Here is a 26,570-nt window from a genome sequence, read left to right as displayed (position 1 = left end):
ACAATTTGTTATATATATTTTAGAAAGACACTCAGTTTCAAATGCAGGTGAATTGAACTTCACCTTTATGTAACTGTATCCTCTCCATATATAGTACACACACTCTGAAGGCAGCAAAGAGACAAAGGACAGAGCTCTTATGAGCAGATTTCAGACACATTTTGGAGTTGTGCTGAAAACTTGCACTTCTTGGTTTCCAGTCTTCAGGTTCTCAGTTTTTATGGCTGTCAATCCAGCATCTTTCACAAACACTAGTACAGTAGAACCTCAGAGTTATGAACACAGAGTTATGAACTGATTGATCAACCACACACCTCATTTGGAACTGGAAGTATGCAATCAGGCAGCAGCAGAGACGCACCCAAAAAGCAAATACAGTACAGTACTGTGCTAAACATAAATTACAAAAAAAGGGAAAGTTTAAAAAAAAAATTGACCAGGTAAGGGAACCATTTCTGTGCTTGTTTAATTTAAATTAAAATGGTTAAAAGCAGCATGTTTCTTTTGCATAGTACAGTTTCAAAGCCATATTAAGTCAATGTTCAGTTGTAAACTTTTGAGAGAACAACCATAATATTTTGTTCAGAGTTATGAACATTTCAGAGTTACGAACAACCTCCATTCCCAAAGTGTTCACAACTCTGAGGTTCTACTGAAGTCATTTTCAAAGAATACAAATGAAAAGCGTTTATTAAATAATGTAAAAGCAGAAAACTATTGGCTGACATGAACTAACACAAGTCATAGAGAAAAGAAAAAAGAGTAACCCAACTGGTAAAGATGCCTAGTAATAATTAAAAGACGTGTACACACACATACTCCTACACACATGGGACAAATTCTGCTCTCAGTAAATCCAGATGCAATTTCATCAGAGACAATGAGGTTGCACACACTGCAGCCCTGTCATCATAGTGACAGAAGAGATGGATTCCCAAGAGTTATTTTGAATGCAAAACCCTTTTTCTAATGTTATTAGATATTTAATCATATGGTAGCAGTTAGCTATACACCACATCTGCTTATTTGCAGTTAATTGCACTGTATCACCTTATTTACTGTGCATGCGACTTAATAGAAATTCTATCTCTGTATGATGAGAAACAATTTTCACTAACCATTTCTGTAAGAAATAATTTAAATAGTATTGCATACATATAACCATAACACAGACAAAATAAATTCTCTTATAATGAAGGAAAAAATGTGAAAAAATATTAGCAGGATATTAGACTTGCATACTTTGACTTTGTTGTAGACATTACACAAAGATAACCAAACCACTTTCTACCAGATGGACATTGAAAAACACTGTAATTGTCCTATTTGATGTTAGCTACTGTAAGTCTTTGGAAGGCCAGTGAGTCCAGCATTGAGAATACATTCTCTGTGTTGATATCATACTTTACCTTGCAGCTGACATTTTCTTTGTTCTTCTTTTAACTCTTTAAGTCATTCCCATTAATTGTCTCAGTCCCACAGTGCACGGGAGCCCCAAATGCTGTTGTCAAGGAAACAGCTAAACTCTCCCAAACACAAATTCCCCATACCATCATCAGTCCATCTGCAAGTTCGCTGGGCAGCTCAGAAAAATGGCAAACTACCCAGGAATACCTGCTGGTAAACTCCCTACAATTCTGCACATTTCTGGGAGCAGTGACAGTATTTTGAAATGAAAATAAAATCAGAAAAGGCTGTTGGACTTGTAGAAGACACAGGAGTCACAAGTTTCCTGAGTGTCTTGGATCACTGTTGCTGAGACACTTGTGTTTACTCTTGTTTCTAGGTAACCAAAATGCCTGTTCAGAGAAGGAAGTGTACAGGAAAATGAGCTGCTGTTTTTGTCTTATGCTGACAGTCACTGATGACGATTCTGTAGAATAACGTTAAAGGATCTCACATGCTTTTTGTGGGAGGATGCCCTAGATTTGGGGAGAGAGCGCAGGGAGCCTCTGCCCTCTTGCAGCAGTGCAGGCGTCAGGCCAAGTAGGAACACAAGTGTTCAATGAGGATTGCACCGGGGGTAGAGGGTATCACAGTGCTGTGGTGAAACAGGAAAGAAAAGTTGAACTGACATGCAGATTATAGAAGATTAGGGTTGGAAGAGACCTCAGGAGGTCATATAGTCCAACCCGCTGCTCAAAGGAGGACTAACTCCAACTAAATCATCCCAGCCAGGGCTTTGTCAAGCCTGACAGTAAAAACCTCTAAGGATGGAGATTTCCACCACCTCCCTAGGTAACCCATTCCAGTGCGTCACCACCCTCCTATTGAAATAGTGTTTCCTAATATTCAACCTAGACCTCCCCACTGCAACTTTAGACCATTGCTTCTTGTTCTGTCATCTGCCACCACTGAGAGCAGCCTAGCTCCATCCTCTCTGGAACCCCCCTTCAGGGGTTAAAGGCTGCTATCAAATCCCCCCTCATTCTTCTCTTCTACAGACTAAATAAGACCAGTTCCCTCAGCCTCTCCTCAGAAGTCATGTGCCCCAGCCCCCTAATAATTTTCTTTGCCCTCCACTGGACTGTCTCCAATTCATCCACATCCTTTCTGTAGTGGGAGGCCCAAAACTGGATTCAATACTCCAGAGGTGGCCTCACCAGTGCTGAACAGAGGGGAATAATCACTTCCCTCGATCTGCTAGCAGTGCTCCGACTAATGCAGCCCAATATGCCATTAGCCTTCTTGGCAACAAGGGCACACTGTTGACTCATATTCAGCTTCTCATCCACTGTAATCCCTAGGTCCTTTTCTGCAGAACTGCTGGTTAGCCAGTTGGTCCCCAGCCTGTAGCAGTGCATGGGATTCTTCCTTTGTAAGTGCAGAACTCTGCACTTGTCCTTGTTGAACCTCATCAGATTTCTTTTGGCCCAATCCTCCAATTTGTCCAGGTCACTCGGGCCCTATCCCTGTCCTCCAGCATATCTACCTATCCCCCCAGTTCAGTGTCATCCACGAACTTGCTGAGGGTGCAGTCCATCCCACCATCCAGATCATTAATGAAGATGTTGAACAAAACCAGCCCCAGGACAACCCTTGGAGCACTCTGCTTGCTACTGGCTGCCAACTAGATATCGAGCCATTGATCACTACCTGCTGAGACCGACGATCTAGCAGCTTTCTATCCATCTTATAGTCCATTCATCCAATCCATACTTTTTAAACTTGCTGTGAAGAATACTGTGGGAGACAATAACAAAAGCTTTGCTAAAGTCAAGGTATATCATGTTCATCCCTTCCCCCTTATCCACAGAGCCAGTTGTCTCATCATAGAAGGCAATCAGGTTGGTCAGACATAACTTGCCCTTGGTGAATCCATGTTGACTGTTCACCTTCCTCTCCTGAAGTGATTCAAAATGGATTCCTTGAGGGCCTGTTCCATGATTTTTCCAGGGACTGAGGTGAGACTGACCAGACTGTGTTTCCCTGGATTCTCCTTCTTCCCTTTTTTAAAGATGGGCACTATATTTGCATTTTTCCAATCATCCAGGACCTCCCACAATTGCCACAAGTTTTCAAAGATAATAGCCAATGGATTTGCAATCACATCAGCCAACTCCCTCAGAACCCTTCAATGCGTTAGATCCATATCCATGGACTTGTGCATGTCCAGCTTTTCTAAACAGTCCTTAACCTGTTCTTTCACCAGTGAGGGCTGCTCACCTCCTCCCCATACTGTGCTGCCCAATGCAGCAGTCTGGAAGCTGACCTTGTCTGTGAAGACCAAGGCAAAAAAAGCATTGAGTACTTCAACTTTTTCCACATCCTCTGTCACTACATTGCCTCTCCCATTCAGTAAGAGTCCCACACTTTCCCTGACCACCTTCTTGTTGCTAACATACCTGTGGAAACCCTTCTTTGTACCCTTCACATCCCTTGCTAGCTGCAACTCCAACTGTGGTTTGGCCTTCCTGATTACACCCCTCATGCTCGAGCAATATTTTTATACTTCTCCCTAGTCATCTGTCCAAGCTTCCTTTTTGTATTTAAGCTCCCCAGAGATTTTTCTGTTTAGCCAAGCTGGTGCCTGCCATATTTGCTATTCTTTCTGCACATTGGGATGGTTTGTTCCTGTGCTCTCAATAAGGCTTCTTTAAAATATAGCCAGCTCTCCTGGACTCCTTTCCCCCTCATATTAGCCTCCCAGGGGATCCTGCCCATCAGTTCCCTGAGGGAGTCAGTCTGTTTTTCTGAAGTCCAGAGTCTGTATTCTGCTGCTCTCCTTTCTTCCTTCTGTCAGGATCCTGAACTCGATTGTCTCATGGTCACTGCTGCCCACGTTGCCACCCACTTCTGCTTCCCTTACCAATTCTTCCCTGTTTATGAGCAGTAGGTCAAGAGGAGCACAGCCCCTAATTGGTTCCTCCAGCACTTGCACCAGAAAATTGTCCCCAACACTTTTCAGACTTCCTGGATTCTGTGCACTGCTGTATTGCTTTCCCATCAGATGTCAGGGAGATTGAAGCCCCGCATGAGAACCAGGGTCTGTGATCTGGAAACTTCTGTTAGTTGTCTGAAGAAAGCCTTGTTTACCTCATCCTCCTGGTCTGGTGGGCTATAGCCATGACATCACACTTGTTCCTCTCACCTCTAAACTAAACCCAAAGACTCTCAACAGGCTTTTCTCCAGTTTCATACTGGAGCTCTGAGCAATCATACCACTCTCTTACATACACTGCAACTCCTTCCCCTTTTCTCCCTCTCTTGTCCTTTCTGAACAGTTTATACCCACCCATGACAGGGCTCCAGTCATGTGAGTTACTTCACAAAGTCTCTGTTATTCCAATCACATTAGAGTTCCTTCCCTGTGCCAGGGCTTGCAATTCTTCCTGCTTGTTTTCCTGGCTTCTTGTGTTTGTATACAGGAACCTAAGATAACTAACCGATTGCCCTACTTTCTCAGTATGAATCAGGAGGCTTCCCCTGTTGCACCCTCCTTGAGCTGAATGCACAAATCACCCTCTCCCAGTTGGGATTTATTGGAGGGGTTCCAGGTTAATCTAATTGACACCAGTTTGGGAAAAAGTCTCCAGTTCTATTCTTTCCATGCAGCTTTATAAGCAGTGAACTCAAAAATACAAAAGAAGTAGTACAGAGCATTGAGGGTAGCTTTTCTTTCCCCAGTGCTCTCTGCCCAGCTTTCTAGTCCACACCTATCTCTCCTATGAGAGTTCCACTCTCAGACTTGTCAAGTATAACACATCTTCTAGGGCACTCATGCATGCAGGCTGCTGCCCCTTGTGGATACTCATGCAAACCCTGTGCCTGCAGGACTGGACTGCAATTTCATCTTGTGACTGACAGAGACCACTGCAATGCCTTCTCTGCAGGCTGTGAAGCTATGTCTGTCTCACTGCTCTCCCTGATGGGAGCAGGGAAGCAGAACTGGGAGGAGCAGACAAGAGGCGCCAGAGACAGACAATGTAGAGGACCCAGTCCTGGCCCCAGGCTCCCTTCTTGCAACCAGCTACCCCCCTCATCAGACACTCCTCCCCACCTCCCAGAAAGCCCATCTTCTGTGCAGATACCCCCACAAACCTAGCTGCCCATGCTCAGGCACCCTGGTATAGCATGCTGCCAAGTTTCATGAAGTTCTGTGTTTTCCCTCCACTGATGCTTGGGGCAGGGTCGATTGACCTGAAAATGAAGTTTATGGCTGAATAATTAGCAAATTATGTAATAAGCGAATTTACGTATTAGTAAATAATTTGCATTAAATGTCACACATGTAGCTGCACAAAATTTAGCTGCTATATCCCCTCCAGTGCTTGAAGTCCAGTGCCTGAAGGATGACCCAACATTCTCACAAATCCTGGGAGACAGGCCAGTCCTTGCCTACAAACAGCCCCCAACCTGAAGCAAATACTCACCAGCAACCACATACCACACAACAGAACCACTAACCCAGGAACTTATCCTTGCAACAAAGCCCGTTGCCAACTGTGCCCACATATCTATTCAGGGGACACCATCGCAGGGCCTAATATCATCAGCCACACTATCAGAGGCTCGTTCACCTGCACATCCACCAATGTGATATATGCCATCATGTGCCAGCAATGCCCCTCTGCCATGTACATTGGTCAAACTGGACAGTGTCTACGTAAAGGAATAAATGGACACAAATCAGATGTCAAGAATTATAACATTCATAAACCAGTCAGAGAACACTTCAATCTCTCTGGTCACGCAATCACAGACATGAAAGTTGCAATTTTTCAACAAAATAACTTCAAATCCAGACTCCAGCGAGAAACTTGAATTGGAATTCATTTGCAAATTTGATACAATTAACTTAGGTTACCTTGCATAATGACTTAGCCACTCCCAGTCCCTATTCAAGCCTATTTCCCCTTGTTTTTTCCTAACCCCCCCCCCCCCCAGACGTTCTTGTTAAACCCTGGATTTGTGCTGGAAATGGCCCACCTTGATGATCATACACATTGTAAAGAGAGTAGTCACTTTAGATAAGCTATTACCAGCAGGAGAGTGGGTTTGTGGGGGGGGGGGGTGAGAAAACCTGGATTTGTGCTGGAAATGGCCCAACTTGATTATCATACACATTGTACTACACATACACATACACATTGAACTACAGGCCAGTCAGCCTCACCTCAGTCCCCGGAAAAATCATGGAGCAGGTCCTCAAGGAATCAATTCTGAAGCACTTGCATGAGAGGAAAGTGATCAGGAACAGCCAGCATGGGTTCACCAAGGGAAGGTCATGCCTGACTAATCTAATCGCCTTCTATGATGAGATTACTGGTTCTGTGGATGAAGGGAAAGCAGTGGATGTATTGTTTCTTGACTTTAGCAAAGCTTTTGACACGGTCTCCCACAGTATTCTTGTCAGCAAGTTAAGGAAGTATGGGCTGGATGAATGCACTATAAGGTGGGTAGAAAGTTGGCTAGATTGTCGGGCTCAACGGGTAGTGATCAATGGCTCCATGTCTAGTTGGCAGCCGGTGTCAAGTGGAGTGCCCCAGGGGTCGGTCCTGGGGCCGGTTTTGTTCAATGTCTTCATAAATGATCTGGAGGATGGTGTGGATTGCACTCTCAGCAAATTTGCGGATGATACTAAACTGGGAGGAGTGGTAGATATGCTGGAGGGCAGGGATAGGATACAGAGGGACCTAGACAAATTGGAGGATTGGGCCAAAAGAAATCTGATGAGGTTCAATAAGGATAAGTGCAGGGTCCTGCACTTAGGACGGAAGAACCCAATACACAGCTACAGACTAGGGACCGAATGGCTAGGCAGCAGTTCTGCGGAAAAGGACCTGGGGTGACAGTGGATGAGAAGCTGGATATGAGTCAGCAGTGTGCCTTTGTTGCCAAGAAGGCCAATGGCATTTTGGGATCTATAAGTAGGGGCATAGCGAGCAGATTGAGGGACGTGATCATTTCCCCTCTATTCGACATTGGTGAGGCCTCATGTGGAGTACTGTGTCCAGTTTTGGGCCCCACACTACAAGAAGGATGTGGATAAATTGGAAAGAGTCCAGCGAAGGGCAACAAAAATGATTAGGGGTCTGGAACACATGACTTATGAGGAGAGGCTGAGGGAACTGGGATTGTTTAGTCTGCAGAAGGGAAGAATGAGGGGGGATTTGATAGCTGCTTTCAACTACCTGAGACGTGGTTCCAGAGAGGATGGTTCTAGACTATTCTCAGTGGTAGAAGAGGACAGGACAAGGAGTAATGGTCTCAAGTTGCAGTGGGGGAGGTTTAGGTTGGATATTAGGAAAAACTTTTTCACTAGGAGGGTGGTGAAACACTGGAATGCGTTATCTAGGGAGGTGGTAGAATCTCCTTCCTTATAAGTTTTTAAGGTCAGGCTTGACAAAGCCCTGGCTGGGATGATTTAATTGGGGATTGGTCCTGCTTTGAGCAGGGGGTTGGACTATCCTGAGGTCCCTTCCTGAGGTCCCGTCCAACCCTGATATTCTATGATTCCATGATTGTAAGGAGAGTGATCACTTTAGATAAGCTATTGCCAGCAGGAGAGTGGGGTGGGGGGAGGTATTTTTTCATGCTTTGTGTGTATAAAAGATCTTCTACACTTTCCACAGTATGCACCCAATGAAGTGAGCTGTAGCTCACGAAAGCTTATGCTCAAATAAATTGGTTAGTCTCTAAGGTGCCACAAGTACTCCTTTTCTTTTTGCGAATACAGACTAACACGGCTGCTACTCTGAAACCTGTCAGTTGCACGTACTTATTTTCCAGTTGGCAGTAAAACCCTCAGCTGTCTTCCAACACCAATAACCCCCCAATCCCTTGACTGGCTCAACGAGGTGTTCCTGAACAGACCCCACATCCCTTCCAGAGGGTTTCCAGAAGATGTACTCACCCATTCACAGAGGGCCTTGGCTAAAATATCCATGACTCTCCTCATTCCTAAGGAGGGAGCTCCAGGTGGGTGGGAGAGTTGTCTAGCCATTTGCCCCACACTTGGCATAGCTGCTGTGTCCTGAGGCAGGCACAAGGGGCGGTGCATGCTGCTTCTTTCTGAAGGACCTTCTGTAAGGAGCTCTGCTAAATAAATTACCTGTGGTCCACAGAGTCTCTTCGCGGGCATCTGCATTGCGCAGGGAGAATGGCGCTTGGGGCATCTCTGCCTGAACACTACTGCTTTGTCCACCCTGCTTCCAATGTGTGTGTGTCTGGCAAACAAAATAAAACAACAACAACAAAAGCCAGAATATTGCCTTCTCTCTGTAGTCTCCATGGACAAGTTGAGTTATTCATTAATCACAGATGCCTATCTGTGATAGCTGTGCTATCTCACTTAATGTACTTCATTTCACTGAGTTTGTTTATAACTAGAACAGACTGAAGTCAATAATTTAGCAGGGCTGCTGTCAGCCTGACAGTACTTAGAAAACAACACTAAGTAAGCATGTGTTGGAGGGAGATGACAGTGTGACCAGTCAGCTATTAGATATGAGTAATGTACATGTAAATATGGTAAAGGGACTCAACCCTGTATGGGGATATATGATTTAGGGTGGGTTCAGGGTAAATGCAATCTCTTTTTGCTGGAGAGGAGGTAGCTTCTCCCTCTGAGAAAGTGAGAGGAGGTGGCCCCTTCCCTCAAATGAGGGGAAGTGACACTTGGAAAAGAGGGAGATGATGGAGGGACAGAGGCAGGCAGTGCAGTGCCGAAGGAAGAAGGAGAAAAGGCAGAGAGAAGGATTGAGGGAAACCAGTAAGTGAAGAGACTAAGGTTGAGCAGGACAAACAGACATGCAGAAGAGGGTCCCATTTAGTTTAAAGCTAACTGATTAGGTCAGTCCATGTTTGATGGCTTGTTCCTGAACATCTGTTCCTGTTTGTTTCTGATCATTGGTTCCAGTTGTCTTTTATCATTGATCCATGTGGTCCTGGAGATCCCAGAATTGGTCTGTCCTAATGTGCACCCCCACAAGCAAGCATCACTGGAATCAAGTCAGTCTTCTCAGGAAGTCACGAAAGTCGCTAGAGGTTCAAAGACTGACTTGGGCATTAGACAGAACCCAGTGAGATATTTGGGGAAAGGAGATCCTTGGACTAAAAAATAAAAATAAAAGAATAATAACCCATAAGATAATAGCTTGTGCATACAGAGATAGATATGGATATGTTTCTTTATTCAGAGGGTTATATTTAGTTAAGTACACTTAGTAATAAGTTATAGAGTAAAAAGAACAGGAGTACTTGTGGCACTTTAGAGACTAACAAATTTATTAGAGCATAAGCTGGAGAGGTTTTAGTTGGGGGCTGAAGGTGACAGTGATGGTCACATAAACACCATCCTATACCAGAAACCTACTGACCGCTATACTTAACTACATGCCTCCAGCTTCCATCCAGGACACACCACACAATCCACTGTCTACAGCCAAGCTCTAAGATACAACTGCATTTGCTCCAACCCCTCAGACAGAGACAAACACCGACAAGATCTCTATCAAGCATTCTTACATCTACAGTACCCACCTGCTGAAGTGAAGAAACAGATTGACAGAGCCAGAAGAGTACCCAGAAGTCACCTACTACAGGACAGGCCCAACAAAGAAAATAACAGAATGCCACTAGCTGTCACTTTCAGCCCCCAACTAAAACCTCTCCAGCACATCATCAAAGTTTTACAACCTATCCTGAAAAATGATCCCTCAGTCTCACAGATCTTGGGAGACAGACCAGCCCTCGCTTACAGACAACCCCCCAACCTGAAGCAAATACTCACTAGCAAACACACACCACACAACAAAAACACTAACCCAGGAACCTATCCTTGCAACAAAGCCCGATGCCAACTCTATGATCCCACTGAGAGTTACCAAAAGCAACTACAGCATTTGCTCAAGAAACTTCCTGAAAAAGCACAAGATCAAATCCGCACAGACACACCCCTGGAACCCCGACCTGGGATATTCTATCTACTACCCAAGATCCATAAACCTGGAAATCCTGGGCGCCCCATCTCAGGCATTGGCACCCTGACAGCAGGATTGTCTGGCTATGTAGACTCCCTCCTCAGGCCCTACGCTACCAGCACTCCCAGCTACCTTCGAGACACCACTGACTTCCTGAGGAAACTTCAATCCATCGGTGATCTTCCTGATAACACCATCCTGGCCACTATGGATGTAGAAGCCCTCTACACCAACATTCCACACAAAGATGGACTACAAGCCATCAAGAACACTATCCCCGATAATGTCACGGCTAACCTGGTGGCTGAACTTTGTGACTTTGTCCTTACCCATAACTATTTCACATTTGGGGACAATGTATACCTTCAGATCAGCGGCACTGCTATGGGTACCCGCATGGCCCCACAGTATGCCAACATTTTTATGGCTGATTTAGAACAACGCTTCCTCAGCTCTCGTCCCCTAAAGCCCCTACTCTACTTGCGCTATATTGATGACATCTTCATCATCTGGACCCATGGAAAAGAAGCCCTTGAGGAATTCCACCATGATTTCAACAATTTCCATCCCACCACCAACCTCAGCCTGGTCCAGTCCACACAAGAGATCCACTTCCTGGACACTACAGTGCAATTAAGTGATGGTCACATAAACACCACCCTATACCGGAAACCTACTGACCGCTATTCCTACCTGCATGCCTCCAGCTTTCACCCTGACCACACCACATGCTCCATCGTCTACAGCCAAGCTCTGCAATACAACCGCATTTGCTCCAACCCCTCAGACAGAGACAAACACCTACAAGATCTCTGTCAAGCTTTCTTACAACTACAATACCCACCTGCAGAAGTAAAGAAACAGATTGATAGAGCCAGAAGAGTTCCCAGAAGTTACCTACTACAGGACAGGCCTAACAAAGAAAATAACAGAACGCCACTAGCCGTCACCTTCAGCCCCCAACTAAAACCCCTCCAACGCATTATTAAGGATCTACAACCTATCCTAAAGGATGACCCAACACTCTCACAAATCTTGGGAGACAGGCCAGTCCTTGCCTACAGACAGCCCCGCAACCTGAAGCAAATACTCACCAACAACCACATACCACACAACAGAACCACTAACTCAGGAACTTATCCTTGCAACAAAGCCCGTTGCCAATTGTGCCCACATATCTATTCAGGGGACACCATCACAGGGCCTAATAACATCAGCCACACTATCAGCTCGTTCACCTGCACATCCACCAATGTGATATATGCCATCATGTGCCAGCAGTGCCCCTCTGCCATGTACATTGGTCAAACTGGACAGTCTCTATGTAAAAGAATAAATGGACACAAATCAGATGTCAAGAATTATAACATTCATAAACCAGTCGGAGAACACTTCAATCTCTCTGGTCATGCAATCACAGACATGAAGGTCGCTATCTTAAAACAAAAAAACTTCAAATCCAGACTCCAGCGAGAAACTGCTGAATTGGAATTCATTTGCAAATTGGATACTATTAATTTAGGCTTAAATAGAGACTGGGAGTGGCTAAGTCATTATGCAAGGTAGCCTGTTTCCTCTTGTTTTTTCCTACCCCCCCCCCCAGATGTTCTGGTTTAACTTGGATTTAAACTTGGAGAGTGGTCAGTTTGGATGAGCTATTACCAGCAGGAGAGTGAGTTTGTGTGTGTATGGGGGTGGGGGGGATGTGAGAGAACCTGGATTTGTGCAGGAAATGGCCCAACTTGATTATCATGCACATTGTGTAAAGAGTTGTCACTTTGGATGGGCTATCACCAGCAGGAGAGTGAATTTGTGTGGGGGGGTGGAGGGTGAGAAAACCTGGATTTGTGCTGGAAATGGCCCACCTGATGATCACTTTAGATAAGCTATTACCAGCAGGACAGTGGGGTGGGAGGAGGTATTGTTTCATATTCTCTGTGTATATATAAAGTCTGCTGCAGTTTCCACGGTATGCATCTGATGAAGTGAGCTGTAGCTCACGAAAGCTCATGCTCAAATAAATTGGTTAGTCTCTAAGGTGCCACAAGTACTCCTTTTCTTTTTGCGAATACAGACTAACACGGCTGTTACTCTGAAATCTGTCCACATATTTATTCAAGTGACACTATCATAGGACCTAATCACATTAGCCATGCCATCAGGGGCTCGTTCATCTGCACATCTACACAAATCTGACATCAGGAATCATAACATTCAAAAACCGGTAGGAGAACACTTCAACCTCTCTGGCACTCAGTAAAAGATTTAAGGGTGGCAATTTTGCAACAGAAAAGCTTCAAAAACAGACTCCAACAAGAAACTGCTGAGCTTGAATTAATATGCAAACTAGATACCATTAACTTGGGTTTGAATAGAGACTGGAAGTGGCTGGGTCATTACACATATTGAATCTATTTCCTTAAGTGTCCTCACACCTTCTTGTCAACTGTCTAAATGGGCCATCTTGATTATCACTACAAAAGTTTTTTTTCTCCTGCTGATAATAGCTCATCTTAACTAATTAGCCTCTCACAGTTTGTATGGTAACTTCCAACTTATCTAGCTATCTCTATATCTATATCTATGTATCTATCTATCTATATGTTCCATTCTATGAATCCGATAAAGTGGGCTGTAGCCCACGAAAGCTTATGCTCTAATAAATTTGTTAGTCTCTAAGGTGCCTCAGGTACTCCTGTTCTTTATGCGGATACAGACTAACATGGCTGCTACTCTGAAAAAAGTTTTATAGAGTGTGTGTGTGTGTGTGTGTGTGTGGTGTGTGTATTTGAATGATTATACATTTTTATTATAGATATTCTTTGTCCATTTAATGTTCTTGTAGGTAGGTGGAATCCAGTTCTGTTTGTTCTGGTTTAAATAAATCCCCATTATGTTATTTATTTTGACAACCCATTGTATTAGCTTGGCTATCATTAAATAACCTTTTATCATGGTGCAACATTTCTTCCCCTCCTACACATCCCCAGTGCCCCCTCCCCACAGGTCTTTCCTCCTTAACTATACCACCACTGTGTCAGACCATTACTAAATCTTGGTTGGTGGTTTTGGCATGGGGTGACCCTTGAATGTATTTCAAATTATAACACAATAGCCCTACTCTGAGAGGTCTGTTTACAGATAGTTATAAAATAAGAGAACCAAACTGACTATGCCTCTCCACAGCAGTAAATTCATCCAGAGGCCGTAGGTGTTTTGCTTGCCTTATGTAATATTCATAGACTTGACAATATCTGTTAGAGCAGAAGCAATGCAAAATGACAATTATGACTTTCTGGCTTTTTATTTGTTGCTGCTGTAAATGGAGAATGACTATGGAATCTTTACAAACATACACCAAAAAGCAATAGCTGAATGTATAATAAAAATAAAAAGCCCTTGTGGAATATAGCAGATGAGAAGAAACATCCCTGGGTGATAATAAACAATATTGTATCTTGGTAAAAATGGAATGGTTTAAAAAAGCTGTAAGTCATTCTGTGGCATTGTAAAAATAATATATCATACAAGTGGTAATTGGACAAACCCACCAGTACAACCAAATTGCACCAAAAATGAATACATGTGTGGAAGTATAACATTGTATAAGTATAACGTTGTATAAGGGGACATGCTGGATACATTGTATATGAGAGGGCATGCCAAAACATGTTACAAAGTATCTGAGGGAGCACACGTAGGGACAGTTAGCTTTTGAATGGAGAAGCAATTAAGATAGAGCCAGCACGTCTAAGAAGCAGGCATCAGAATGGAAGGTGTGAAGGCAATTAGTTAAGTTAACTGGAAGCTGTTAAAGGAGATTGTTAAGGGTGGCAGGTAATTGAAGATACGTGACTGGTCTCAGGGATCTCGAAGGGTGGTGACTAAAATCTTTTTTTCTTCTTTTGTCTGTAACTTCTCTGTAACTTGTTCTCCAAAAAACTGTATAAATTAAGAGACACAAGCCCCACTCAGGGGGCTCACTTCTAAATGTATTAGCAGAGCAGCTTTGCTAATAAAACAGAGTGGTCTGATAAATTGTGAGTCTGAGTCAAACTTTGACACATGAGACCTGATTTTTCAAGTCTACTCCAGAACCTTTGCTTCAGTTGCACAAAAGGGGCCATAAAACAAGCTTAGCCAACTACCCAGAGGCTCCCCTAGCATAAGGGAGAATCTGAGAATGGCATAGAGGCCACATAGCACCATCTTTCCAGCATATGGCCTGGGAAAGGATGTTGTGGCAGAGGCACATCTGTCGAGCTCTGTGTGGATACAAAATTTGTTTCCGCACCTGATCCACAAATATGGTCCGCAGATATTTGTATCTGCATCTGTGGGTGCAGAGATCCACAGATATAAAGCATATGTCAGCATATTTGAGGGCTCTACACATCTGTGCTCTTACTATTTCTGTCTGCTAGAACAGCCCCTTGGTGCCACACATAATCAGACATAATGTTTTACTGCTGGATCCTACTTCTATTGAAGCCAATGAAAGATTTGCTGCTAAACTGTTGGCCTTTTTACTAATGAACAGAAAAAGATTACCCCATTTGACTAAAGAGATCACTAAGGGTCATGGGCATGTTGTGCAATGTTAGTACAACCATTCTTTCACCAGCCCAACTCTTTCTCCAGCCATTCCCCAAAAGACTTCTCCATAACTCCGGCTATGGCGCTGTGCTCCACTAGCATGTGGTATAGCCCTTCTGTAAACCTTCCTGGTATCCTGATTGCCTTGTGCAGTAAAACCTAAACAGTTTTGCAATGTCCCTCTTTGCAGCATTCCATTCAGGGTCCTCCATACCCATCATTTTTTTTTCCTTAGTGGAAAATCTATAGCATAGTGCTAGCAGTTTATGCCAAATGGCCTTACCATAACAAACATGGAAGTATTCAGTCAATAATGAAAAACAGTAATTACAAGGGGCATTCATTAATTTCTTGCAAATTCCACCATCCCCCCGCAATTTCAAACCTCCCTTATCGCTGTACCTAGAAATTGTTTTCTTGTTATATGTGGATAACTGCTCTAAGTTTATCTTCCTTTCCATTATAGAGTAGAGATTCTAGTTATCATCTGTTAGTTCAGATGGTTCAATCCAGAGCAGTAGTCCTTAGTTGATCACTAAGGTCTTGTCTGCGCTGGAAAAAATGGAACCTGTAACTCACTACCAGAGTCTGCTAGTGCAGTTCTACAACAGTGAAAGCTGTAGTGTGAGTAAGGCATGTTTTCTATCCCCATATCATCTGACATCTGTCTGTTTATGCTAGATTTTCCATCACTGCTACTCTTAGTGGTGCTACACTGGTAGACTCTGATAGCCTGTTACTGGTCCCATTTTTTTCTCAGTGTAGATGCAGCCCAGTAAACTGGAGAACTAACTCACCAGAAGATGTGAAAGGTCCTCTATACAGCCTACACCACAATAATTTAGGGCTTGATTTCTCTCCATACTGTTTCATTTCCAGATATCTCATGTCCATAATTTTGAAATATAATGACTTACTGAAGAGACATCCCAGATACTTCTCTCTCCAATACTCAGTATCAACTGCTGGTAGCAAGGGGACATTTTGGAGGCAAAGACATTAGTCAGCTCTTCCTGATTGTGTCAATAAAGCACTGTTTAATCTATAAACTAAATTGAGGGTGAGGTATGATCAGTAACTCATCCCCACATTCAGTCCCAAATCTTACAGGGAACATTTATAAACAGAAAGATGATAGAACACTACATTCATCAACCCGTAAGGCAAAACAAAGGAAAGTCTTTCTTTTTCTTAAATGTACATAATATATTTTTAGAGTTAAGCAATATTTTAAACAAAGTAAATAAAACATTTTCTTCTTTTCCTAACTTCTCCAAACTTGAATTCAGGACTCTGTTTGCACTTTTACAGCTGGTGAAAGTCCCAATCATGCAATCCTTAGTCAGGAAAAACTTCCACTGAACTCCTTTAGCTGCAGCTGCGTCCTATACAGATGCAACCATTGGGGGACATGGGCAAAGACATGAGGAGGAGTCAACCACTGATGATGATTGCCTTTCATTAGAGCAACTCTCTAAAAATAAAGCATCAAAGCATAAGTTTTTTTTAATTTATTGCTATGAGAACAAATACAGATTGAACTTCTCTTTCTTTGCCTGTTACTGGAAGGGAATGCATATGCTGTAGGGAATGCATATGCTGCCTGTCCATGAGTCTGTCCCTCCCTGCCCATGTGGCACTTTCACTGTTGTAAGTTATGCAAAGCTGCTTGTAAAACAGATATTTTTTTTAAAGGAAAGAATCTGAATGTATTCCGAGCACTGAAGAATATAATTGCCCAGTTCTATGGTAAGTAAAACCCAGTGAATAACAATGAAGACAATTTAAGAGCCAGTGGAAGGCTAACCTTTTGACCAATTGAAAGAACTCCTTATTGAAAACTGACTACGTTAGAAGCTAATGCTGTCATAGGTTATTATATTCTGATCTTGTGGCAAGAAAGAACACTATGAACTGCAAGGGTACAGGCCTTCTGTGCAGGTGGTCCTGGCTTCACACAGATCCTTATGTCCATCCGCCAGGTTTGGAAAATATTTGTAACAATCTAACAAGAGAAATGCTGATTGGGCATTCCAAATTGGTCTGAATACAAGGAAAGAGCAAAGTGAGCCATTCTAGCAATAAAAATTATCTTATTTAAGGAACTGGATTTCCTTCAAGATCAAAAATCTTTATCACTCAAAGCAAGTGGCAGAAATTCCTTTCCCAGACAGAAGATGTAGGAGACAAGGACTGAAGCTGCCTGCATATTGGACCATAAAGCTTCAGACAATGGTATGACTGCTCTTCTGGTTTTTATCATGTCTGATGATTTAGCAAGTCTCGTGATTTTTTAATGTTTTATTCTGCTAGCTCCAGCTGCTGAAATCATGATGTTGGATTAGAATTGATTTTTTTTTATGAGATTTCTAGCTTGGTTGATAAAGGTAATAGTACTGATGTAATATATGTAGATGTCTAAAAGTTGTTTGACCAATATACTTACATGACATTTTGATGAAAAAACTAGAATGATATAAAATTAACATGGCACACATTAAATGGATTTAAAACTGGATAATAATAGGTCTCAAAATGAAACTGTAAATGAGAAATCATCACCAAGCATGTGTGTTGGTAGTGGGGTCCTGCAGAGATTAGTTCTTGATCCTACGCTTTACATTTTTATCAGTGTCGTAAATAAAATATAAAATCATCACTGGTTAGTTTGCAAATGACACAAAAATTGAGGGAGTGGTAAATAATGAAGAGGAGAGGACACTGATTCAGAGATATCTGGATCACTTGGTAAACTGGGCGCAAGCAAACAATATGCATTTTAATATGGCTAAAAGTAAATGTATACATCTAGGAACAAAGATTATAGGCCACACTTACAGGATGGGGGACTCTATCCTGAGAAGCAGTGACTCTGAAAAAGATTTGGGGGGTCATAGTGGATAATCAGTGTGATGCTGTGGACAAAGCAGCTGGCATAAATATAAAGGGAAGGGTAACAACCTTTAAGTATGCAGTAATATAAAATCCCTCTTGGCCAGAGGTACAGAATCCCCTTACCGGTAAGGGGTTAATCAGTTCAATTAACCTAGTTGGCACCTGACCAGAAGGATCAATGGGGAAAGAAGATACTTTCAAATCTGGTGGGGGGGGGAAGGCTTTGTTTTTGTGCTGTGTGTTCTCTCTGAGACAAAGAGAGAGACCAAGCAAGTAATCCAGCTCCTACTGAAATGATACATCTAATATTACAGAAATAGTAAGTAATAGCAAGGAATGCGTTAAATTATCTTTTGTTTTAACTTGTAAATTTCCCCTGTGCTAAGAGGGAGGTTTATCCCTATTTTTTGTAACTTTGAAGTTTTTTCTAGGGGGGAATCCTCTGTGTTTTAAGTCTTATTACCCTGTAAAATTACCTTCCAGCCTGATTTTACAGAGGTGCTTCTTTTACTTTTTTCTTTATAATAAAGTTCTGTTTTTTAAGAGTTTGACTGGTTTTTAGTGTCCTAAAAACCCAAGGGTCTGGTCTGTGCTCACCCTGTTTACCTATCTGGTTGGTAGTTTATTTGCAAGCTTCCCCAGGAAATGTGGTGAAGGGGCTTGGAGGAATATTTGGGGGAAGCAGGAACTCCAAATGGTCCTTTTCCTAAATCTTCGTCTAACTCACTTCGTGGTGGCAGCAGTACTCATCCAAGAACAAGGAAGGATTTGTGCCTTGGGGAAGTTTTTAACCTAAGCTGGTAGAAATAAGCTTAGGGGGTCTTTCATGCATGTCCCCACATCTGTACCCTCGAGTTCAGAGTGGGGAGGGAACCCTGACAGCAGCTAAGGCAATCCTTGAATTCGTAAACAGGGGAATGTTGAGTAGGAGAAGAGAGTTATTTTACCTCTATATTTGGCATTTGTATGACTGCTGCTGCAATACTGTGTCCGGTTCTGGGGCCCACAATTCAAGAATGATGCTGATAAATTGGAGAGGCTTCAGAGACGAGCATGAGAATTATTAAAGGATTAGTAAACATGTCTTATAGTGATAGACTCAAAGAGCTCAATTCATTTAGTTTAGCAAAGAGAAGATTAAGGAGTGATTTGATACAGTCTATGAGTATCTACATAGTGGGCAGATATTTAAGAATGGGCTCTTAAATCTAGCAGAGAAAGGTATAACACAATCTAATGGCTGGAAGGGGAAGCGAGACAAATTCAGACTGGAGATAAAGCGTATATTTTTGACAGTGAGGGTAATTAATCATTGGAACAATTTACTTAGGATCATAGTGGATTCTTCATCACTGGCAATTTTAAGATCAAGATTAGATGCTTTTCTAAAAGATCTGCTCTAGGAATTATTTTGAGGAAGTTCAAAATTATTTTGAGGAACAGGACTCTAGGCTGTTAGTTCAAATTTGATCCAGGTTGAAAGGGATCAAAAGTTTTTATTATTTGATGGCTGTTCAATGGTCTGTGTGAATGAGGATGGTGGTGTCTGTCAATTTCCTAGAGTCCAATCCATGTCCTCTGTCCATTTCATATCAAAATACCACTATCACAGTTAGAATTCTTGTTGGGAATCATAACAGAGAAGATAGCTTAAATGGGTACAGACTGCTAACCTGTGGTCAGTGTTATACAGGAGGTCAGACTAGATCAGCGGTTCTCAACCTGTTTACCATTGTGGGCTACATATGCAGTTCTCTATTTGTTATGTGGAACGCATCCACACAATACATATACTACCTGTATGTCCCTGAGGATGTCACATGGACTGTAGCTGTGTGCTGATTCGGCCATACAGCACACAGGACATGGGTTGAAAATCACCAGATTAACTGATCACAGTGGTCCTTTCTGGCCTTGGAATTAATCGGTACGTCTACACTGCAATTCAAAACTTCTGGCTGGCCTGTGCCAGCTGACTTAGGCTAAAGGGCCTGTTTAATTGCAGCGTAGACGTTTGGACTTGGGCTGGAGCCTGGGTTCTTGGACCCTATGAGATGGGAGGGTCCCAGAGCTCAGGCTACAGCCTGAGCCGAAACATCTACACTGCAATTAAACAGCCCTGCAAGCATGAGTCAGCTGACATGAGCCAAACACAGTTGTCTATTTGCAGTGTAGAGATACCCCATGAATCTCAACTTTCATTTTGAAAAGAGTATGTTTCTAGGCCTCTTGGTTGCAGAGAAAAGCTTAAGTGTGAAGTGAGTTCACCAAAAGGCTCAAAAACCAGAAAGGCAAATAAAAAGAAATTAACATTTATCTTTTTTTTTTTTTTTTTTTAAAAAAACCCTCATGGCTTTGGGGGGCTAGACTTACTATTTTTGAACGTTTGGGACTGGCACTACTGCCTCCCTGCTACTGATAAAGTCTTTATGGGTATTGTACTTTATAAACATAGCTCCAAAATACTGTAATGGATTTGTAACTAGATTATCAAAACAATTTACAACATCATCCTCCTTTAAAAACAAACACACAGAAATACCTACCCTAAGCAAAACTTTCTATAACCTAAAAAGGCAAAAAGACATAGACTGCAAGAAGTCTGGTAGAGACTTTGCTTTTGCTAAGCTATTTTAATTGAAAGATGCTACAACAATGAGTGGTAGTATGAAGGTTGCTAAAGTAGACAAATAACTAGAATATTTTGGTTTCTGTGATGCTTATATCCATCATTATTTAATAAGGTTTTTCAGCTGCAAATAAAAACTATTTCAGAAATTAGATCTTCAGTGGTTTTGGAGAAATAAAAAGCAATAGATATACTAACATTCTAAAAGGCATACTAACCTTGAGAGAACGTACATTTGCCAGTTTCCCTTAAACTTGGGATAGGACTATAGACTGCATCCTTTCTCTGTATCTCAGAGCAGCAGCACTTCCTCCCACCACTCATACGTTATAAAAGCAAGGAGGAAGAAAAGAGGCCATATACATGCTGGGCTATACTTGTAAATTTGGAGTAAATCTATTGGGTTCAATAGAGTTACCTCAGTGCAAAGCCAATGGAGTTAGTTCACCAATGTAACTGAGAACAATTGGCTCACTGTTTCTGAGGCAGGTGTGCATTTAGGGATGCCATTTGCTTTTCAAAGATTCTGAATTCCCACAAAATGAGGCCCATTCTGGCTTTTACAAAACTACATGCTTAGGAAGGCTGAAGTGATTCTGAGGAGCAATCCCAAGGGGTGCATTGGAAACTCCCTTTCCTATGTTTTCCTATGATTTCCTATGTTTCTCTCAATTGCCAGCAGATCACCACTTCCTCTATGTTTGAACTGACGGTTTGCTTGATTTAATATTTTTGCCCATAACAATGATATTGGGTGACTGGACAGTTAACAGGACTCTAGGCTGTTAGTTCAAATTTGATCCAGGTTGAAAGGGATCAAAAGTTTTTACTATTTGATGGCTGTTCAATGGTCTGTGTGAATGAGGATGGTGGTGTCTGTCAATTTCCTAGAGTCCAATCCATTTCATATCAAAATACCACTATCACAGTTAGAATTCTTGTTGGGAATCATAACAGAGAAGATAGCTTAAATGGGTACAGACTGCTAACCTTTTAAAGTAGTCTTTTTAGGTCAGGGTGAGGTATATTCATAGGGAAGAGTGGGGAAGCATGGCTTGTCGCTGACCATGCCTATCTATTTTGTGGACGGAGACTTTCATCTCTCAGGTTGCCAGCCAAGACCTTTCACAACTCTACAGTCACTTTTTAAAAACGACAATAAAATAAAGCATGGTACATTTGACAAGAGATATTTTTAGACAGATGGACTCCACATCTCCGGTATCTCAGAAAACTCTCTAGGGCTTGGCATAGCTTTGCAATAACCATGTGTTTCTTGAACAAGTTCCTCTTGAGCACTGTACTTTAGATTCCTGTGTGATATATTTAGTCTGGGGATGAACAGATGGACTGTTCAGATTGGGCTTCTGTACACTAGATTCCCGCAATATTAAAATGATGTATGCATCTCCGAATGGTTTAAATGGTGATTAGGTATACTCTTGGGGAAAAAGTAGTTTGTTTTTTATCATTGAGGGTTTTCATTAATAATATAGTTTCACCAGAGTGGTAGACTATCCTTACATCCCTCAGATTCATGTTTCTGTGATAGTCCATTTTTGGCACATGACATTTTCCTGGCAACATATCATTGTGCCTTATTTCATCAGGGTAAGTAGCATCTAGTAGAGTGTGTGTGTGTGTGTGTTTGTGTGTGCAGTCCTGTATATATATTTGTGTTTCTAGTATCTCTATTCATGTGTATTTAAACTTTTCATGAGTTTTTTAATGCCTCCAAGAGCCATTCATTTGGACTTCTTCAGGTAATTAATTCATGATTAGTGAAATGTTATAAGTAGTTCAGGCTTCATGCTATTTTAGCCCTGTAAACGGCTCCATGGACCCTCAGTCACTGAAAAAGCCAGTGTAAACCAAAAGTATAAATACACTTTTTTATATTTATTTGGGTAGTTAACAGATGTGAGCTTCCTAATCAGCTAATCACCTAATCAAGAAGAAGAGGTGGATGAGGCTGTTTTTTAAACTAACAAAATCATCCAAAGCACAGGACATCTGTTGGGAAAATAACAAGCAAGACACAGATTATCTAACAAGTTCTTGGAATATATTGGAGACCATTTTTTATTTCTGAAGGTAGAGAAAGATACTAGGGGAGAGGCTTTTCTAAATTTGATTTTGACAAATAGGGAGGAACTGGTTGGGAATTTGAAAGTGGAAGGCTGCTTGGGTGAAAGTGAGCATGAAATGACAGAGTTCATGATTATAAGGAATGGTAGGAGGGAGAACAGCAAAATAAAGACAATGGATTTCAAGAAGGCAGACTTTAGCAAATTCAGGGAGTTGGTAGGTAAGATTCCATGGGAAGCAAGTCTAAGGGGAAAAACAATTGAAGACAGTTGGCAGTTTTTCAAAGAGACATTATTAAGAACACATGAGCAAACTATCCCACTGCATAGGAAAGATAGGAAGTATGGCAAGAGACCATCTCCTGGCTTAACCAGGAGATCTTCAATGATCTAAAAATCAAAAAGGAGTCCTACAAAAAGTGGAAACTAGGTCAAATTACAAAGGATGAATATAAACAAATAACACAAGTATGTAGGGACAAAATTAGAAGGGCTGAGGCACAAAACAAGATCAAACTAGTTCGAGACATAAAGGGTAACAAGAAAACATTCTACAAATACATTAGAAGCAAGAGAAAGACAAAGGACAGGGTAGGCCCATTACTCAATGAGGGGGAAAAATAATAACAGAAAATGTGGAAATGGCAGAGGTGCTTAATGACTTCTTTTTGGTTTTCAGCAAGAAGGTTGGTGATGATTGGACATCCAACATAGTGAATGTCAGAGAAAATGAGATGGGATCAGAGGCTAAAATGGGAAAAGAACAAGTTAAAAATTACTTAGACAAGTTAGATGTCTTCAATCTAAGACCTGATGAAATGCATCCTAGAATACTCAAGGAGCTGACTGAGGAGATATCTGAGCCATTAGCAATTATCTTTGAAAAGTGATGGAAAACAGGAGAGATTCCAGAAGACTGGAAAAAGGCAAATATAGTGCCAATCTATAAAAAGGGAAATAAGGATAACCTGGGGAATTATAGATCAGTCAGTTTAACTTCTGTACCTGGAAAGATAATGGAGCAAACAAGTAAGCAATCAATTTGAAAACATCTAGAAGATAATAAGGTGATAAGTAGCAGTTAGCATGGAATTGTTAAGAACAAACTGTGTCAGACCAACCTGCTAGCTTTCTTTGACAGGGTAACAAGCTCCGTGGATAGTAGGGAAGTGTTAGACGTGGTTTATCTTGACTTCAGTAAAGCTTTTGATCCTGTCTCCCATGACCTTCTCATAAATAAAGTAGGAAAGTGCAACCTAGATGGAGCTACTATAAGGTGGGTGAAAAACTCGTTGGAAAACCACTCCCAGAGAGTAGTTATCAGTGGTTCACAGTCATGCTGGAAGGGCATAATGAGTGGGGTCCTGCAGGGATCAGTTCTGGGCCCAGTTCTGTTCAATATCTTCATCAGTGATTTAGATAATGGTATAGAGAGTACACTTATAAAGCTTGCTGATGAAGCTGGGAGGAGTTGCAAGTGCTTTGGAGGATAGGATTAAAATTCAAAATGATCTGGACAAACTGGAGAAATGGTCTGAAGTAAATAGGATGAAATTCAATAAGAACAAATGCGAAGTACTCCATTCAGGAAGGAATAATCAGTTGCACACATAGAAAATGGGAAATGACTGCCTAGGAAGGAGTACTGTGGAAAGGCATCTGGCGGTTACAGTGGACCATAAGCTAAATATGCGTCAACAGTGTAACACTGTTGCTAAAAAAGCAAACATCATTCTGGGATGTATTAGCAAGAGTGTTGTAAGTAAGACACGAGAAGTAATTCCTCCACTCTACTCCGTGCTGATTAGGCCTTAACTGGAGTATTGTGCCCAGTTCTGGGTGCCACGTTTCAGGAAAGATGTGGACAAATTGGAGAAAGTCCAGAGAAGAGCAACAAAAATGATTAAAGGTCTAGAAAACATGCCCTATGAGGGAAGATTGAAAAAATTGGGTTTGTTTAGTCTGAAGAAGAGAAGACTGAGAGGGGACATGATAACCGTTTTCAAGTACATAAAAGGTTGTTACAAGGAGGAGGGAGAAAAATTGTTCTTAACTTCTGAGGATAGAACAAGAAGCAATGGGCTTAAATTGCAGAAGGGAGGCTTATGTTGGACATTAGGAAAAGCTTTCTAACTGTCAGGGTGGTTAAGCACTGGAATAAATTGCCCAGGGAGGTTGTGGAATCTCCATCACTAGAGATTTTTAAGAGCAGGTTAGACAAACACCTGTCAGGAATGGTCTACATAATACTTTGTCCTGACATGAGTGCAGGGGACTGGACTTGATGATCTCTTGAGGTCCCATCCCATCCTATGATTCTATGATTCCTTATTATTTTCAGGCTGCTAAGTTGAAAGACTTGAAAGCCATGATTGGGAGTGGACCCTGTATGTGAAAGAGAGAATGAGAGCGAGGCGGGGAGGGGAAGATTTTAGGAAAGATTTTGTCAGTAACTTAAAGAACATATATATTATGTCTGGTTTTTTTAAAAAAAGGTTTAAAATGGAGTTTTGTTGTGACAAAAACAAAAGGATGTCTTAGAACAGAAGGGCCTAGAAGAGAAAATGAAGTCTTGGAAATTAGAAGAGAAATTAGTTATAATGGGTGAGTGGAAGGGGTGAGTAGCTGAGGGGGAGAGGGTGGGACAGCATAGACATCTCAATTATTTCTTACTGAATGACAAGGGAAAATACTGTTTTGCTGGATTATTTTTAAGTTGTTCAGTTGTAAGCAGAAACTGTGCCCTGCATGCAAGAGCAAAGAAAGAGATTGTGCCTTGGAGCAGAAAAAGATGGTTAAGGCTAGTTCTGGGGCTATAGACAGCTCTAGGAGTCAAGACTGTCCAGATCTAAAGCCCCCTGAAGGTAGAGGAAAGATTCCAATTGGCTTCAATAGGCTTTGGATCAGGCTTCCAGAGAGAGTTTAGTACAGAAAGGAAAGATCAAAGAGAATCACTAAAATGATTTGTAATCACCTAAGATTTTTTCCACCCATATTTATTTTTCCACCCCTATGATATTTATTTTTTCATGATACATGACTAACTATATCTGAATTCACATTGGGCCTGTGGCTGCTCTGGCTGAAATAAATATCAATACTCATACTTAAATTGGAGCAACACTTGTACTTAAATCCCTTAAACTGGAGCAGGGGTAGGCCCATTATTTGCAAACCTACTTTTGAAATTCAAAGACAACATTTCTGATCATTCTTAAATTGATTGAAAAAGAAAAAACCTCGAGATAGCGGTAATGATCATAGAAGAATTGTTGGGTTTTCTTACATTCAAATAAACAAAAGTCAGGCACCTTAATGTCAGTGCAGTCTGGTACTAATGATTAATGAGCAAACTGAGCTGAGGAATATGTCCATTGTAATGGAAGTAGGGATTATTGTGTAGTGACCAAGGAACCTGATAGCTGGAGATAAAATATTGTACTAATGAAAATTATCGGAACATTAAAGTGATCCCTTAAAATCCCAATCACTTGATATTAACTCCTCCTTGTGGCAAAAATTGCACCATAACACTGATACTTCTATACATGGGAGTACTCAGTCAAGTACAAAGGTGTGCAATGCTGCTTACATTTTTGAGTAATTTGTTAGATGATTAGAGCAATTCCAGTTCATTTTTATGGTCACCTGGATGTAGTTCCCTACAAATGAGAAATGGGTTTTTTTTGCCACAATCTTAGCCATGCACATGGCACTAATATTTTTCAATGAGCAGCACCATATAAATGTTTATTAAATAAATACATGAGCGCACATTGTACTCCTCTGATTATTAAACTGTACTTTCAGAAAGCAAAGCTAAGTGAAATATTGTTAAATTTCTTCCATGATTAGATCATGTAATGTGGCCAAGTGGATGCGGTTCAGGCAACTGAATCTGAACTACTGTCTCCTGCATGTCTTACTGATTTCTTCCAC

The 26,570-nt window shown here is 41.6% G+C and overlaps 1 protein-coding gene across 3 annotated transcripts in view; it reads right to left on the bottom strand.

Annotated features, from left to right (window-relative positions):
• The window catches only part of FAM81B (family with sequence similarity 81 member B), a 63,254-nt gene extending 61,502 nt beyond the window's left edge, over nucleotides 1–1,752 (bottom strand). For all 3 annotated transcript variants that reach the window (XM_084628378.1, XM_084628381.1, XM_084628379.1), the window contains exon 1: nucleotides 1,410–1,752. Coding sequence is in view for 1 of the 3 variants with exons in the window: in XM_084628379.1 (XP_084484505.1) it covers nucleotides 1,410–1,423 (14 nt within the window). In the remaining 2 variants the exon portion in view is untranslated. The remainder of the gene's footprint in view (nucleotides 1–1,409) is intronic.
• Nucleotides 1,753–26,570: the final 24,818 nt, after the last annotated feature.

This window comes from Lepidochelys olivacea (assembly GCF_965140295.1).
Source record: "Lepidochelys olivacea isolate rLepOli2 genome assembly, chromosome: 5".
NCBI lineage: Eukaryota > Metazoa > Chordata > Testudines > Cheloniidae > Lepidochelys > Lepidochelys olivacea.
This window is presented reverse-complemented; position numbering and strand designations above follow the sequence as displayed.